The 16,844-nt window shown below is 43.7% G+C and overlaps 1 protein-coding gene across 3 annotated transcripts in view; it reads right to left on the bottom strand.

Annotated features, from left to right (window-relative positions):
- Positions 1–7,225: 7,225 nt before the first annotated feature.
- ZCCHC24 (zinc finger CCHC-type containing 24) overlaps positions 7,226–16,844 on the bottom strand; it is a 59,864-nt gene continuing 50,245 nt past the window's right edge. The window contains exons 4-5 of one of the 3 annotated variants that reach the window (XM_085882969.1): positions 10,622–10,699; positions 7,226–9,424 (exon numbers count right to left, since the gene is read on the bottom strand). In XM_085882969.1, coding sequence (XP_085739095.1) covers positions 9,311–9,424; positions 10,622–10,699 — 192 coding nt within the window. In that variant the 3' untranslated portion in view covers positions 7,226–9,310. The other 2 variants (XM_085882972.1, XM_085882973.1) reach the window with 2 other exon arrangements.

Raw genomic sequence — 16,844 nt, 5'->3', positions numbered from 1 at the left:
CCAGGCTGCTTTAAATATAATGAATTGAGTTTAAAAAAATTGTTTCTACAACTCCGTATCACGGGACTTTTGAAGTGAGAAATATCCGTGGATGAGAAACGAGGCACTCCCACAAGGTTCAAAGTCCACTTACTGGCAGCAACATCAGCGATCGGCGACGGTTTTGGTAGAACGCACCCCTCCACAGTTCTTCAGGCCTTGCACCGCCACACATCGTCAGTTGCATCGCCCTACTAAGGGCAGCTGTAAGATCTCAGCTCTGTCAGCAATCCGAGAAAGTTCTCCAACTCTTTATTTGTGAAGACGTGTACCCCTTCCTCTCAGGTACCTTTCCAAGTATTTTCGACTTATTTTAGAAGCTTTGTGAGCCATTTTAGCTGACAATCCTTATCTCGCAAGCACAAAAGTTTTTAGCGTGCCCCAATGACCGCTGTTGCCAGGAGATTCTACCCACGCGCGCAAAACATTCTGAGGTGGATTTCGTCATTTTAAAAGTCCTGTAAAACTGTTACGGGGCCGGGACGTCGACAGTGAGCATGACCGCCAGATGGAGCCGCAAGCCGGCTTGACCGATCGCCCGGAATGTGAAGGTCATCACCCTGGATAACTCCGGAACTGACGGGTCCTTTATCGGACCGAAGTTCGTCAATGGATAAACCACGTGGGGTAGGGTCGATTGCCAATTTCAATTTACCTAAGTACCCACATGGTCCGACTACCGGGGAAGTTCACCCTCGGCCGACTTTGTCCGAATCGAGTCGCTATCGCTGACTCGGATCCGGCGTAACCGAGCGGAATTACCAAAGTCAGGCCGGACCAAATGAACAAGTTACCAACACTAATCCTCAAACACGCGTCATGTCGAGCCAATCAAAGAAACACAAAACGAGCTGATACATTTAACAATCGGGGTTATTTATAATAATAATAATAATGGGGAACTAGGGAACACAGAAGAGCAGATTTAAACCGACTATACGAGATGCAATGCAATTATATACAGCACACAAAGCACTTAACAGTTTTCTAATTGTTAGACGGGCTCACAGACACACATACGCGCGCGCGCGCGCGCACACACACACACACACACACACACACACACACACACACACACACACACACACACCCAATAAATGGTGGCTGATGCCTTTAATACGGAGTTCAGCTCGGAGGGACAGATGAGCTGAAGCCCAGGTCCTATCTGGGACCTTTCCACCTCATGTGGTCTTCCAGCTGTTCGGACCGGGCACCAGTGAGGGCGAGCTGGTTCCAACCACCGCGAGCCGCGAACCTTTCCGAGCTCCGCGGATCCCCTCGCGCTCCGGAACACATGCTGGTGAGACGAGGCGCCCATCCTTCCCGAAGATGTGTCGCTTCCTCGAAGAACCACCGACCAAGATGAGGCCAAGGAGTCACACCAAGGAGAGACCACGAAGAGCTCCACGGACCAAGAAGAGCCAGCCGAACCAGACCACGAAGCAGAGCAGAAACCACACCAGCACCAGAACCAGAACAAACCCCAGCAGAGCCAAACCAAGATGAGGCCACGAAGCAGAACAACAACCACCAAAAGAACCAACCAGCAGAGCAGAGGGTCCCCTTCTTATCCCACTCAGCCCCACCTCGCTTCTGGCGTGACTCATTCGCCCTCGTGCGCTGCCCCCCGCAACCGCGGGTGGGGGTGTTTACCTTGCTGTCTACCGGACCCGCCCCAACCGTCATTCCGGTTTACGCCGTTGAATGTCGTGACGGGAGGGTTCTTCGTCTTCTTCTTCTTCTTCTTCTTTGTGGAGGAGGGTCGTTCTTCTTTGTTGTTGTTCTGATTGAACCCTCCCTATTAAAATAAATCACAGCGCATTTACATAGATTTACCCATTAAACAATGGAAGGCGAGCTATCTATAGAACACGTACTTACCGAGATAACTGAGCTAAAGGACCTGAATGTTGAGTGTGATCGATTTCCAAATTCGTAACAATACGTGAAGAAGAACTGCTTGTGAGGGTAGGCGGAAAGAGTCATCACTAAAGTCTAAAGATGACATCACCGATTGAGGCACGGCCACATCTGGCACCTCCTGTGTGACGTGACGCAACAGGTGCACAGACTATTTGTACAAGTATCGGAAGACCTTGAAAAAAGTTGTTTTATCAGTTCACCTTTTGTAGAACGAAAATTCAGGTTAAACTTGATCTGCCAAATCAATAGTATACAGAATAAAAGGGAGGCTGGCTGATGCAGCTTCGGATTTAAACACTGATTGATAACTTTCGATGTTACTTTTATTTTCAACTTTTAAATATCTGTGTTGTGCTGCTTAATTAGACGTACCTTTGTATTTTTGCGATGAAAGGCTTTGCTACGGACCCCATTGAAGTGATAGGTAAAATAAATGAGCAGATTCCTGTTTGTGAGTTTTGATTTTAATACATGATGAAAAGTCGTTTCGATATAAAATCGTTTAACTCGATTCGATTTTTACATTTTTGGCCACCGTTCATCGACCTCCATTGTTTTGGTGCGCCCTCTACTGCTGGAGGTAAGGTAGACATAAGGCGAAGAGTTAAATCCATCCCCGCAGGTCCAATAGCTTTTTCCATGGAAATGGTTAATTATAAATTATAAACTTTAATGCCAATTCGAATTACTACTATGTCACCCCCCTCTTCTCCCCCAACGATCTGTAACAATGGGCCAACCATCCAACCAACACCATGCACTTTACGGAATTTATAGATGGCTCTTTCAGAAGCATCATTTATCTCACTGTCCCAATTATAAATGTACTCATTTCATCCAAACACCCCATTCCCATCCTTAGTCTGAATAAAATAGTCTGGATTTGTGAATAAAGGAGATAAAAACTCTCAACAAACATATTTATAAGAGACATGTCTTGTTTGTAGATATAATTTCAATATCTTTGTGTTGGAAATCCTTCTTCGATTTTGAAATCAGTCTCTGTACCCAATTTCTCATCAATTCGAAATAATATGTGGAAAAGTGAAACTATAAATAAATTAATGACCAATAGACTCAGGATATCTATTTCAAAACAGCCAATGAATCAATTATCTTGACTTAGCAATATAGCTGCAAGTTGTTGAACACACAATATTCCCAAAAATAACGAACAGCACAAACAAACCTGCCCACACTGCCAACACAGAATATGCTTTATAAATGTGTGTTAAAGTGATATTCTAGATAATGCTGCACGTCTGGCTTACATGGAAAACTAAAGTTCATCGAACACCTTACCCCACTCAGTCTTGAGAAAAAGGACATGAGAAGGGTCTTTTCAATCTTGGTTTGCGTTTCCAAGAACAATCTATATTCACTTTGTTCATCAACTTTGAATAACAGGTGCAATGGCAATCAAACAAAGCCAACGGGTCAAACGGAATAGTCCAGAGCTGAACTTTAAACCAACTCTTCTTGGAGAAACTGACAATTTTGGAATGATCATTGAGAAAAAGATATACTAAATAAACACATCTTTTGGACGAAGTTAGCTCTGTGTTGTTGCATCGCTAGGTACCGCAATTTTGTCTGAATCTCACTGTTACTCCGCCCTCAGAGCGTGCGGCAAATTTGATTAGTCGAGACGACGTAAAAGTTTTCCTAAGAAGGACTAATGTGAAGATTTTTGGAAGTGCAAACAAGGTGATATGTGTTCTATGGTGTTCAAATATATAGTTCAATTGAAATAAAATAAGAATTTTAAAGGCTGTAGAAAACAAACAAACATTGAATCGGAAGCTTACTGACATTGACGCTGTGTCTTTTACACCACCTTATTTAACACGTTATATTAGGACCGTACTTCATGCCTTTTGTTTGTGTCCTTTATAACATCACTAAAACAGTACATTTCCTGAGTGGAATGATTTTCAAACTCGTTTGACTGCCAGACAGGCAGACACAATGCTTTACCACAAGTGCACAGGTGCGCTCGGGACAAGACTCTGGACAATTTACCAAATTCAGAGCCAAAGTTGTTAGAACCCATTCTGGGAAATCTTGGAACATCATACGAGGATTCCAGTTAAGAAGAGTACAATCGAGCACTGAAGGAATGGCACAATATTATTCCTAATATTCATCAACTTATGAAGCAGTTTTAGGCAAGTTAACACTTTTTAGAAGTTAAACAGTTGTGAAGAACTTTTTGAAATATCATATCATTTCTTTTTTCACTTTTTATATACCAGTGCATGCCCATACATGCGTGTCCATACGTGTGTGGCCATACGTGCATGGCCTGCCAAGCGAGCAGTTCGTTCTTCATCCGTTTCAGCTGCATGACGCCTTGTCACGCGAGTAGCGTCGCGTGTCAAGCGAGCAGCTCGTGCTTCGTTAGATTCCATTGCGCGTGCATGACACGCAGCTTCGTTCCTTCGCTGTCGTAAACGACGACTGGATTGGGGCATTGTGTTTAAAAAAATCTAGAAAGAAATCGAGAAAGTACAGAAATCGAGAAAGAAAGAATACAGTAAGTCGATAAATCGAGAAAAAATCGAGAAAGAATACAGTAAGTTGTCACTATCCGGAAGTCCGGAAGTTAAGTCCTCACTGTCCGGAAGTTCGCATATCGCAGTTACGATTATTCGCAATTTAGTTATAATGGCCAATTATTTAATTAGCGCCAACGTATTTTGCCTTTTCGCAATGTCATCGCAGGAAAAACACAAAGAGAAGATAAGAGAAAAGAAAAAAAAAAGAAAAAAAAAACCGTACGTGCAAACAAAAATAAAAACTTTCAAACAATCGCACAGGCCGTTCCTTCGCTCTCGTAAACGACGACTGCATTGGGGCATTGTGTTTATCTATAAATACGCATAAGAAATCGAGAAATTATTAGAATACACTAAGCCATCACTATCCGGAAGTCCGTACGTTGTAACCCGTAATGGGGAACGCGGCTGAGGTTCTCTTCCCCATCGGCCACGCCTACGCAGCAACGTGTCTTGTCATTGGTTGGTAAATAAATGGCCATAACTTGGGAAGCACTTGTCCGATTAATATCAAACCTTGAAAGGGCACATCCTCAGGTCCCCAGCAATATACCTGGCAAGTTTCAATTAGATCGGACCAGTGGTTGTCGAGAAACAGCGGTCACACACACACACACACACACACACACACACACACACACACACACACACACACACACACACACACACACACACACACACACACACATTGCTGGAATTATAGATGGATTGGTGAAAGGCTTTTGGGATTTCACTGTTAGCTGTGATGGGCATTTGATAGGGGAAGTGCACTTATAATGTTTTAATTGTGATTTATTCATTTAATTAATGCAGAGACGTGTCTTCAGTCCACTTTTTCTTTTTTTTGCATTTGAGGTCTAGACCCATAGAAAAGAAAGGAGACAGAAAAAATAAGAAGGCACGTCCTGAAGCTCACCTGGATCAAGAGCAACAGTCACTCAAACCCCCTGCAGACCCCCCTAGACCCCGACTTTATTTTTAATGCTGTGAACAAACTTTGGTACGGTGATGAAGGTTGTGGCCAAGTTTCTTCGAAATTGTATGTGTAGTTTCGGAGAGGAGAGCAAATACCTATTTCGAGGGGTCAACCCACCCCCATAGACCCCTTAATGAGCATATATTTTGATGCGGTTAATGCACCTTCGCTAGGCATTAGATATGAAGCTTGTGGCCAAGTTTCATCAAAATCGTGTGTTAGGTTCAAGTGATAATAACTGAAGTGTTTACAGACTGACTGACTCACTCACCTATGGACACTGCTCGATGCATAAACTCACCTGTCGAAAATCCAGGTGAGTGAAAAAGGCAATATAGTTTTACCTGACTAAAGAGAGGTCCTGGCTGAAAAAGAGTCCTGAAATTAAATAAACTGAACCTTTTCCAGGTGCTGACCATGGAAATAGATTTGTGGGTTTGTTTGATGACTCTTCCAGTGTGACAGGACGAGACAGTGAGATTTTCCAGGATTGAAAGGCATGTTCCATTTATTACACCATGGACATTAAAGATTCCATGGTGTCTTTCTCGTAGAGTAGGCAAGTTATTGCTGCAATCCTGACCAAATTCCAGCCACCTTCGGGTCGATTGTCAAACCTGGCCGGCTGGTTTGTGAAAGACACGGGACAAAAAAAAAACATTGCCAGTTTAGTGCACAAGGTGGTAATAAATTGGGGCATTAAAGAGGAAAGAGAAACATACACCTAGGTATTGAAAAGGAGAAATAAAAGATGGGTGTTCGTTGGAACATTCTATCTTGTTCCAAGAACAACACTTTACATATGAATTCACCAGACAGCAAGTGCCTAATAAAGGATAGTTTGCTGCTTGGGAATTTTTTTAACCTAATTAAAGGTATTCTGCCATTGTCGATGAATATGGGTTCCAGAGCAGGAATGAACATTGTTTTTACAAATGAATGGTTGTTTGTTTACATGACAACATACATACAATGTGTATTAGCAATCTATAACATGTCAGAAGAGTTGGCAGGATGACCTCGAGCGACGCATACTCACCGAAAAGCTGTCTCGCCTGGGTTTAAATCCCGACCCAGCTATCAACTGTCATCCCAGTGTTTCACAGGCTGGGAGATTCATCAATGTGTGTGTCGTCCCTTGGATGGACGTTAAATTGGGCGTCCCATCTGCCAGCATTAGTTGGTGGACATTAAAGATCTCACAGTGTCCTTTGCAAAGAGTAAATAAGTCAATGGCAGGATCCTGAACAAGTTCTAAATTCCTGCCCTAACTCCTGCTGGGAAGACAATGGCAAAACCAATAGCATAACCCTTGCCAAGAAACTGCTTCGGCAGCACCAACACTCTGTAAGAGTATGATTCACCGGAATCAGAACAGCTCAGAAAATGTATAAAACAGAAAAAAAAATTCAGGGAAACTCTTGGAATATATGTATTTCTCAAAATAATAACCATCAACTGTACATTGCGCCAACATCAGACATTTTCTGATCTCAGAAACAAAAGCGGTTCCCTGCGCCATTCCTAGGAACATTTGCGGTTGCGGTTGAGGCAGGAAATTGAAAACTGTGTGAATGTTGTTGCAAAATCCTGATGCTCGATTTGGCAGTTTGACGCATACCTGATATTATTTAGCAGTTCTTCCAGCATTGGCAGAATCATGCTGATCAAAATGCTTTCACTTGATGGTAACATTGAAACAGACAAAACAAATGCCACCTTCATTAAATATTTTTTTAGAAATGTTTTAATTGCCAAAATATCATATCAATATCACGTGGCACTTGATATCATATTGCATAATTTGAATAATACTGTAGTGCTTGTAATACAAATGGCATCACATTTCCAGGCAGAAAAGGCACAACTAGGAACGCCAAGAAAGAAAGAAAAAATATATATATCTATAATACTGATAACCAACCAATGTGAACGTTCCAATGAATGAACAAAGGAAAATAGCACAGCAAATAATATAAAAGTACTTTCAAAGTTAGAAACACCTGCTGGTTTCCATGTGCAAGTAACAAACACCGCAGAGCCTGCAACAAACGTCTGCTCAGATTGTCTGCAAAACGATGATGGAGGATGCAAGCCTCATCTTGGAGGATGCAAGCAGCACATACTAACATAATTCTTCCTAAGCTTTCTCCCTTTCGCTTCACCTCTCAGGCACACCTCTCCCCTACTCAAACACCTCTGTCCTCCTCTCAGACACACCTTTCCCCTACTCACATCTGTCTCCACCTCTCAGGCACACCTATCCCCTACTCACATACCTCTCTCCACCTCTCAGGCACACCTCTCCCCTACTCACATACCTCTCTCCACCTCTCAGGCACACCTATCCCCTACTCACATACCTCTCTCCACCTCTCAGGCACACCTTTCCCATACTCACACACCTCTCTCCACCTCTCCCCTACTCATACACACCTCTCCTCTACTCACACACACCTCTCTCCACCTCAACTACTCACACCTCTTTCCGACTCACACACCTCTCTCCACCTCTCAGGCACACCTCTCTCCACCTCTCAGGCACACCTCTCTCAACCTCTCCCCTACTCACACATCTCTCTCCACCTCTCAGGAACACCTTTCCCCGACTCACACACCTCTCTCCACCTCTCCCCTACTCATACACACCTCACCACTTCTCAGGCACACCTCTCTTTACCTTTCAACTACTCACACACCTCCCTCCACCTCTCAACGACTGACACACCTCCCTCCACCTCTCTGCTACCCACACACCTCTCCACCTCTCAGGTACACCTCTATCCATCTCTCCTCTACTCGCACACCTCTCTCCACCTCTTGCATTTTCCCCAGTCTCTGGCACAGCTCATACATTCATCCATCTCTCTCTGAGCATTTACCCCCTCAGTGCCTCCCCTTGGCCTTGCACCCACCTCTTCTGCACACCTTTCCCTACCTCTCACACCTGTCCCTTACAGGTTCTTTTTCAAGAATAAGCGAACGACTTTTTTGAAAGTACAATCCAAAATATATACACAGCACAAGGGTCAGGCAGGTACGAACCTGGCAAAGAAAACCGTTTACAGCGAGAAGCTCCGATGGCTTCAAGTTTCGGTTGCAACTGCGCAATGGCAGAAGCAACGGCCACCTATGAGCTGCCATGTCGCATACTTTGAAGGAAACGAAAAGAAAGTGTGCTTTGCCTACAAGTCAAAAAAACAAAAAAATACACAAATAATTCATTTCTTCTTTAAACATAATCCTTCATCAAGCAGAGTTGATTATATAAATGATACACCAAGCTTGAAGGCTTAAAATGGATACAAGAGGTTTGTCCTCAGACAACACTAAAATAGTTTAATTTTTAAACTAACACAGCATTTGAAAAGACGATTATCTCTTACTTGTGCAAAAGCATACTCTTGATAACAATAATAATTAGAATTGTCATAATAAAAACAACGATAAATTTCCAAATTTAAATTGGAGCAAAGGCAGAGCGAGTAAAAAAGTAAAGACTGCTTGTGAAACTTGGAGACTTTGTTATGAGTGGCATGAAGAGTGGCTTCAGCCACGGCCAGGTGAGTGAACTCAGATAGAAGCGAAAGAAGAAAAGGGAGCCAGCAAAAGGAGATCTTGGCGGTTATAGATCCCAGTGATTGGATGAACTTCTCAGATGCATCCAAGACGAGAACTTCGACACATCCAAGGTCCAGGTAAACAGAACTGGGTGATTAGTGAATAAAGTGGAGCGGTGACGAGGATAGCGGAGCAAAGCAAAGGAAACGAACAGCACGGCGTAGCGGAGAGACGCAGTGGATTCGATGCTTCCTCACTGCACTCGACGGCAATAATAACCTAAGATCTTGCACTTTTCACAGAGATGCTGCGGGTGCTCCTTGCTCTGGTCAGACACATCCAAGCCGTCTGGCTTTTCCAGGGGACGCTAGGTGGGTTAGGAAAGAGCAGGAGGCAAAATGTCCATTTTAGAATAAAGCTCGATGGCAATAACATTGAAAGGAGGAACGCACTTCTTAATCCAAAAGGGATCCAGGTTGTCCATTGTAACTTTGTGTATTTCTCCTTTTTAAATTTTACTCTTGGACATCAAACAGAAGAATGGTAACAATTTTCGTGGATAGTTCACAATTATATTGACTGATGACAGTCGATATGTGGATACGACATAAATAGCACACAACCCACAGTTTCAGTCAGTCTTAAGTCTCTTTTTTATTTATTACGAGTGCATGCCCGTACGTGTGTGCCTGTACGTGCGTGGCCGTACGTACAAAAAACATCCACAGGGCCCCTTGAAAACCTTAACAAGGCACATGTACTCAGGTGCCCAGCATCAATTGTGACGTCATATCAAACGAAGAAGAAGAATTATGACGTCAATTGTGACCTCATAGCACCGTGTCCTGTCATTGTTTGGTAAATAAATGGCCATAACTTGGGAACCACTTGTCCGATTAATATCAAACCTTGAAAAGGCATATCCACAAGGCCCCAGCAATATATCTCGCAAGTTTCAATTACATCAGACCAATGGTTGTCGAGAAACAGTGGTCACAGACAGACAGACACACAGACAGACAGACACACAGAGATTGCTGGAATTTTAGATAGATTATTATTATTATTTAAATATTTCTACTTATTGTGGTGGCATGATTTGATGCTTTCAAATGACTATGATCAACAGCATCGCCACTGCTACCGAGTGTGGGGGTACCACTGATGCAATGCCCCTATTACCAGTTCACTGGTACTCGTTTCACCGACCTCGGAAGGATGACAGGCTGAGTCAACCCCACCTGATGTTAATTCAGCGGCTGCTGGGGTTGAGTCTCAGGGAAGAGCTATTGGGAAAGACTTTAATGACTGTGGAGTACTTAATAGTCAAGCCAGAAGCATCAAAATTGAGCCCGACAAGCACGCTTGATTATACTAGTTTACGAAAAGAAACGTAACCACCCACACCACAATATGAGGACTTCCAGGATAACTGAGACGTATGAACCATCACCTCTAAGCTGTCTAGCCTGGGTTCGAATCTCATCCTAGCTATAAACTGCCTTCCTGGTGTTTTGCAAACAGGGAGATACATCAGTGTGTTTGCGCCATCCCTCGGACGGACCTGGAACTGGTGTGCTGTTTGCCAGCAGCGGTTGTTGGTGGATGTTAAAGATCCCTTGGTGTCTCTCCTGATTTCCTCCTGGGAGATAGGAAAGTTAATGAGATTAGTGGACCCGTTAGGGACAGATGAGTTTAGAAGGGCAGGACAGGATTTAGGCAAGGGGAAATAAAAAGGACAAGGGTAGAGTTAGAGCAGAGAGATTACAGGGGCAGGAGTAGAGTTAGTTAGCGGGGCGGATAGACCAGGTTACGTTCAGGCTGAAGCCGGCTGTCTGATCTGCTGCGACCACACATTCCTGCCTCTATGACGCTAGGTATGAGAAGAGCATAAGAGAGGGTGGCCTGCAACACCTGCTGCTCCAGTCTTGCCTAGCCATTCAGTGGCCTGCAAAAGTATTCACCCCCTACCAATAATGCTACATTTAGATGAACTTGCTCTTGCGTTCATGAAATGGCAATGGAGCCGTTTCAATCCGCTACTGTGTAGTGTGTAGAGGTATATTTAAAAAAAAAAAAGACCTTGCCTGGCCTCCTCATTGTGAATGCATGAGTGAGTGTGTGCTCGTTGCCCCATTAAGTTTTATTCTCATTTCTTAAGGCTTTTCATTTTATTAGGTGTGTGCATTATATTTACTAGTACACCCGCTCAGTACAAGAGCAACCGGGAGAGGGGGAATGAGAGTTGGTGGGAAGGGGATCATGTGTACGTGTGCACCATGCGGACGGCGGTTTGTTAATATCTTCATTGTTTAACGGTCACAATTATTCCCACGTTATTGTGGGGTTGGCTGGTGAAGCCTGGCCCAAGTCTTTCACGAACTGGCTGGCCAGGCCTGATGTCCGACTAAGGTTAAGGCAGGAATTTGTAATTTGTTCTGGGTGCGACCGATAACTCATCTACTCTTCATGAAGGACACTGTGGGATCTTTAAAGTCCACTAACTAATGCTGGCAGATGGGACGCCAACTTCACATCCATCCGAGAAATGGCACACATTGATGAATGACCCTGCCTGTGAAACACCGGGATGACAGTTGTGTAGGGATTCCAACCCAGGCTAAACAGCTTAGAGGAGAGTGTGCATAGCTCAAAGCCATCCTGCCAGCCCCAGTGTTAACATATTTTATCATTATGCCATTATCATTGGATGAAATTGACCGATTCTTTTGTGGTTAGAATAATTTTGATGCAAAATACAACTTGGATGACATGGAGGCTGAAGTCAGGATTGCAGAAAGATGTATCAACCACAGACGGCAGATGGGTATGCTGATGATACCACTCTGTTGGTAGAAAGTAAAAAGGACTTGATTAAACTTCTGATGAAACAGTGAAAAAGGAAAATGAAAAAGCTGATCTTTATTTAAACCTCAAAAAATATTAAAATCTTGTCAACTGAGAATATTGACACGTTGAGAAGGGGTATGTTCCATTACCAACCAGCTTGTAGAGCGCTCGCAAAGTGGCCCGCTTGAATATTTAATAACATGTTAGATCAGGTCAATATAATACAGTATGTTACTCAATTATTCTCCTGATGACGGAGATTTGGAAACAATTCCTCACCATTCTAAATCCCGAAAATACAACTGACTTCCGTGAGGATGGTCAGGTGTGTGGCAATATCGCATGTCACAAAAACCCCTCGGGGAGGGGGGATATTGTTTTGTAATAACATTAATATTAGTAGTGCGTGCCCGTATGAGCAAAAAAGAAAAAAAAAGAAAAGAAAAGAATTGTGACGTCAATTGTGACATCATAGCACCGTGTCCTGTCATTGGTTTGGTAAATAAATAGCCATAACTTGGGAAACGCTTGTCCGATTAATATCTAACCTTGAAAAGGCACATCCACAGGGCCCCGGCAATATACCTGGCAAGTTTCAATTAGATCGGAACAGTGGTTGTCGTAAAACAGCGGTCGCAGACCGCTGTGCGTGGTCTGCGACCACGCTCTCGAGTGCCTGAACGTGCGTGGCCTGGAATTTCAAATATTATTCGCAGTTACGATTATTGGCAATTTAGTTTTAATACCCAATTATTCAATTAGCGCCAACGTATTTTACCTTTTCGCAATGTCGTGGTAAGGAAAAACAAAAAGAGAACAGAGAGAAAAAAAATTTACTTCCTGGTTCGGAGCATACCAGCACTCTGATGTTACCGAAATTTATACACCGTCTAATATGAAAACGATCATAACTTGGGGCATTGTGTTTATCTATAAATGCGCATAAGAAATCGAGAAATTATTAGAATACACGAAGTCATCATTATCAGGAAGTCCGTACGTTGTAACCCGTAATGGGGAACGCGACTGAGCTTCCCTTTCCCATCGGCCATGCCCACGCAACAACATGTCTATCATTGGTTTGGTAAATAAATGGCCATAACTTGGGAAGCACTTGTCCGATTAATATCAAACCTTGAAAAGGCACATCCTCAGGTCCCCAGCAATATACCTGGCAAGTTTCAATTAGATCGGACCAGCGGTTGTCGAGAAACGGCGGTCACACACACACACACACACACACACACACACACACACACACACACAGACACACACACACACACACACACACACACACACACACACACACACAGACACACACACACACGGATTGCTGGAATTATAGATAGATGCTATTATAATCATTGGTGGTGGTGTTATTTTTGTCATGAGAAGTGGCTTTGGAAGAACACCAACATTAATTATTAGTTACCTTAACAGGGATATACACCTTTAACATGGACTTCCGAGGAGGAACACCCCCTTAGGGAGGGGGGGGGGAAGCTAAATCCCTACAACTTCCATCGTTCAAACTCTCATTCATGCCGTAAAGACTCATGTGAGCAGCTTTGTGAGTGAAAGATTGTTGCCACTTACTTTGAGGCCTAGCAAGTCTAGACGGCTCTGATCCGTTCATCTGGGAGAGATGCGGTAAAGTATGGAATGCCTTAATCACGTCGAGTTTCCTGGAAACTTCTTTCAGTTTAATAGCGACTGATTAAAAATGTAATTGTATGTTGGACAGAATTGACTGAAACGTTTGTGGTTATAATATTTTTTTACATCCGTAAGGTGTACCCCATGAAAACCATGATAACCTATAAATCACCTCAACATGGAGTTCGTGCAAGGTGCAGTCCCCGTCCCTTGGGGATGGGGGGGGGAGTTAAATCGCTACAACCTTCATCGTGTGACCCTTAGTCATCCTGTCAAGTTTGGTTGTGATTGGATAAGTAATCACCGAATGTATCGCGGTCAAAAAAGTCAGACAGACAGACACCAAATTGCTCGTAAGGATTACGAATTATGTAGAAACGATTTTTCCAAATGAACTGTTTTATTGGTAACTAAAGAGATCAAACTAAATACTTATAGTTGAGGGAGGATACGTGTCAGAAATACCTCCAAAAAACGTGTACAAATCAAAATTCACTGGTTGTAAAAGTATTCAGCTCCTAAGGTCAGCACTTGGTGGAAGCACCTTCTGCAGCAATGACTGCTATGAGTCTTTTTGGGTAGGTACAGGTAGTTGGTCTCTACCAGATTTGCACAGTGAGATGGTGAAATCGTTGCCCATTCTTCACATGAAAATTGCTCTGGCTCTGCTACGTTTGATGGGGATCATCAGGACTTTAACTGGGCCACTCTTGTTATTCAGCCACTCCAGTGTGGTTTTAGCTTTGTGCTTCAGATCATTGTTCTGCTGAAATGTGAATCTCTGACCCAGTTTCACATTTATAGCTGACTCGAGCAGGTTTTCATCATGGATTCTCCTGTACTTTGCATCGTCCATTGTCCCATCTATCTTGACAAGCTTGGCAGTCTATGTTGATGAAAAGCAGCCCCATAAATAGGTGCTGCCACCACCATGCTTGATAGTCAGAATGGTGTTGACGGGGTGATGTGCAGTGTTAGGCTTGCAGAAGACTTAACGCTTTGAGTTTAAACCAAAAAGTTCAATTTTTGTCTCATTACACCACAAAACGTCTCTCCACATGCCTGCAGCATCATTAAGATTCTTTTTTGCAAACTCCATATGGACTTTTAGATGCATCTTTTTCAGTAATGACTTCTTCATTGCCACCTGTCCATAGAGGCCAGCTTTGTGAAGAAGAAAAAAACCCGACAAAAACTATAACAAAATAAAAAATAAAAAAACTCCAGGGAAAAAAATGAGAAAAACAAACAAACAAAAAAAGCTACAAAATCTACAAAAAAAAACATTTTGCATTTTTCTTGTTTTGGTTTGGTATTGATAAATTGGACTGGTGTTGATGTGAGATGTGGTGCAGGCATGATGGGCCAAATGGCCTATACCGGCATCTAATTTCCTTGTGTGTATGAACACTGACCCCATCTTGGACTTAGAGCCTTGCAGATCTTTCAAAGTCATTGTTGGATTTACAGTGCCAACCTGAAGCAGTTTCCTGCTTCCCTGGTTGCTGAGTTTGGATGGGTGACCTGATCAGGGTCAAGTCTGGGTGGTATGATATGTCTTCCACTTCTTAATGATGGATTTTACCATACTCAAAGGGATAATGAGTGACTTTGAAATCTTCTTTTAACCCTCTCCTGAGCAGTGTGTCTCCACCACTTTATGTCTGACTTATTTGGAAAGCCATTTGGTCATGTTTACCTTGCTGGATGACCAAGTGAGTTGCACCTTAAAACTCCTTAGATAAGTGGGGGAGCTTAATTTTTAAGTTAAACCAATGATTACATACAGGTGAAACCTATTACACTTATTTTGTAACTATTCAAACAAATAAATTGCCCCTTAAGTAATTCATGGTTAATTCGGCAAAGGGGTTGAAAACTTATGCAACTAAGAATCATCTGATTTTTCTCTGTTAGTCAAACTTATTCACATTTAATTTGCAATATTTTTAGATTTATCCCTTTGGAGTAGTTTCTCCAAAGGGCGGAGGAGCTCCTTGTGAGCCAACGGCCATCCATATCTAGTGCCCAACTGTGTCTGCGGACGTCCTCCTGCAGTTGGGTTGCTTCTTATTAGGAGGTTGGTGGCAGGATTTGCACTCCAGCCACCGTAAAACGCTCCATTCCGCAAAACGCAAAAACGCAAAAAAATCTGAAAACCCACTCCGTGGGAGTACCTCCTGTGCAGCTTCCCTTCGCAGGGCAGCTCACCGGATGATGGGATTGGGGCAAAGCCTTCGGGACCCCCAATCTTTGATAGGAGGGAAACCACGGGGTAACATCCCTGGGTCAGATTGCGGGAGAGTGTGTCGGAGTGGTGCTGTGGTGTCGTCCACCAGACGGCGGTCTCCTTGGGTTAACCTGAGGCGTTCCTTCGGGTGGGTGCCTGGAATGTCCTATCCCTAAGAGAGGATGATCACCTGTCTCTGTTATCATCTGAGCTCAAGCGTTTGGACATCGGGATTGCAGCTCTCTCTGAGGTTCGGAGACCGGATTGCGGCGAGATAATGGTGGGTGGTTACACCTACTATTGGTCTGGTCGCTCTGATGGTTACCATACCCAAGGAGTTGCTGTAGCTGTGTCCAATAAGCTGACCCCAATGATAATTGAGGTAACACCGGTCAACGAGCGTATTATGAGATTAAGGATTCGTCACTCCTTAGGTGTCATTTCCCTGGTCTCTATTTATGCTCCGACTGAGGCGAAGCGATCTTACCGTGAAGGATGCATTCTACGCCACACTCGAGTCTGTGGTTGATCAGTGCCCCAGACGAGATACACTTCTAGTCTTGGGGGATTTCAATGCATCGACTGGAACTGATAGGGATGGTTATGAGGTGTGTGTTGGTCCCCATGGGTCAGGAACTATGAACCAGAATAGCACTAAGTTCCTTGACTTTGCAAGAAGTCATGGACTTAGGGTGGCTGGTTCATGGTTTCAGCGCCCGCAAGCTCATCGCTGGACTTGGTATTCCAACGCTGGCGGTGTGGCAAAGGAGATTGACCATGTCCTCATTGACGGTCGTTGGAGGATGATCCAGAACTGCAGGGTCTACCGGAGTGCTCAGTTCCTCAATACTGACCACAGGCTTGTTGTAGCAACTCTAAAGCTGCACCTTAAATCCTGGAGAATGGTACCATCCCAGCCTAGGCTGGATGTTGCCAAGCTCAGGGATGAGAGAGTAGCTGAGGAGTTTGCGAGCAGGCTGAGTGGACACTTGGGGGTCTGGGTGCTTTGGGGGTCCTGAAGAGTTGTGGAGCACCTTCAAGACCACCGTCC

This window comes from Eptatretus burgeri, chromosome 5, assembly GCF_056783735.1.
Source record: "Eptatretus burgeri isolate ZD-2024b chromosome 5, Ebu_testis_v1, whole genome shotgun sequence".
NCBI classification, from domain to species: domain Eukaryota; kingdom Metazoa; phylum Chordata; class Myxini; order Myxiniformes; family Myxinidae; genus Eptatretus; species Eptatretus burgeri.
This window is presented reverse-complemented; position numbering and strand designations above follow the sequence as displayed.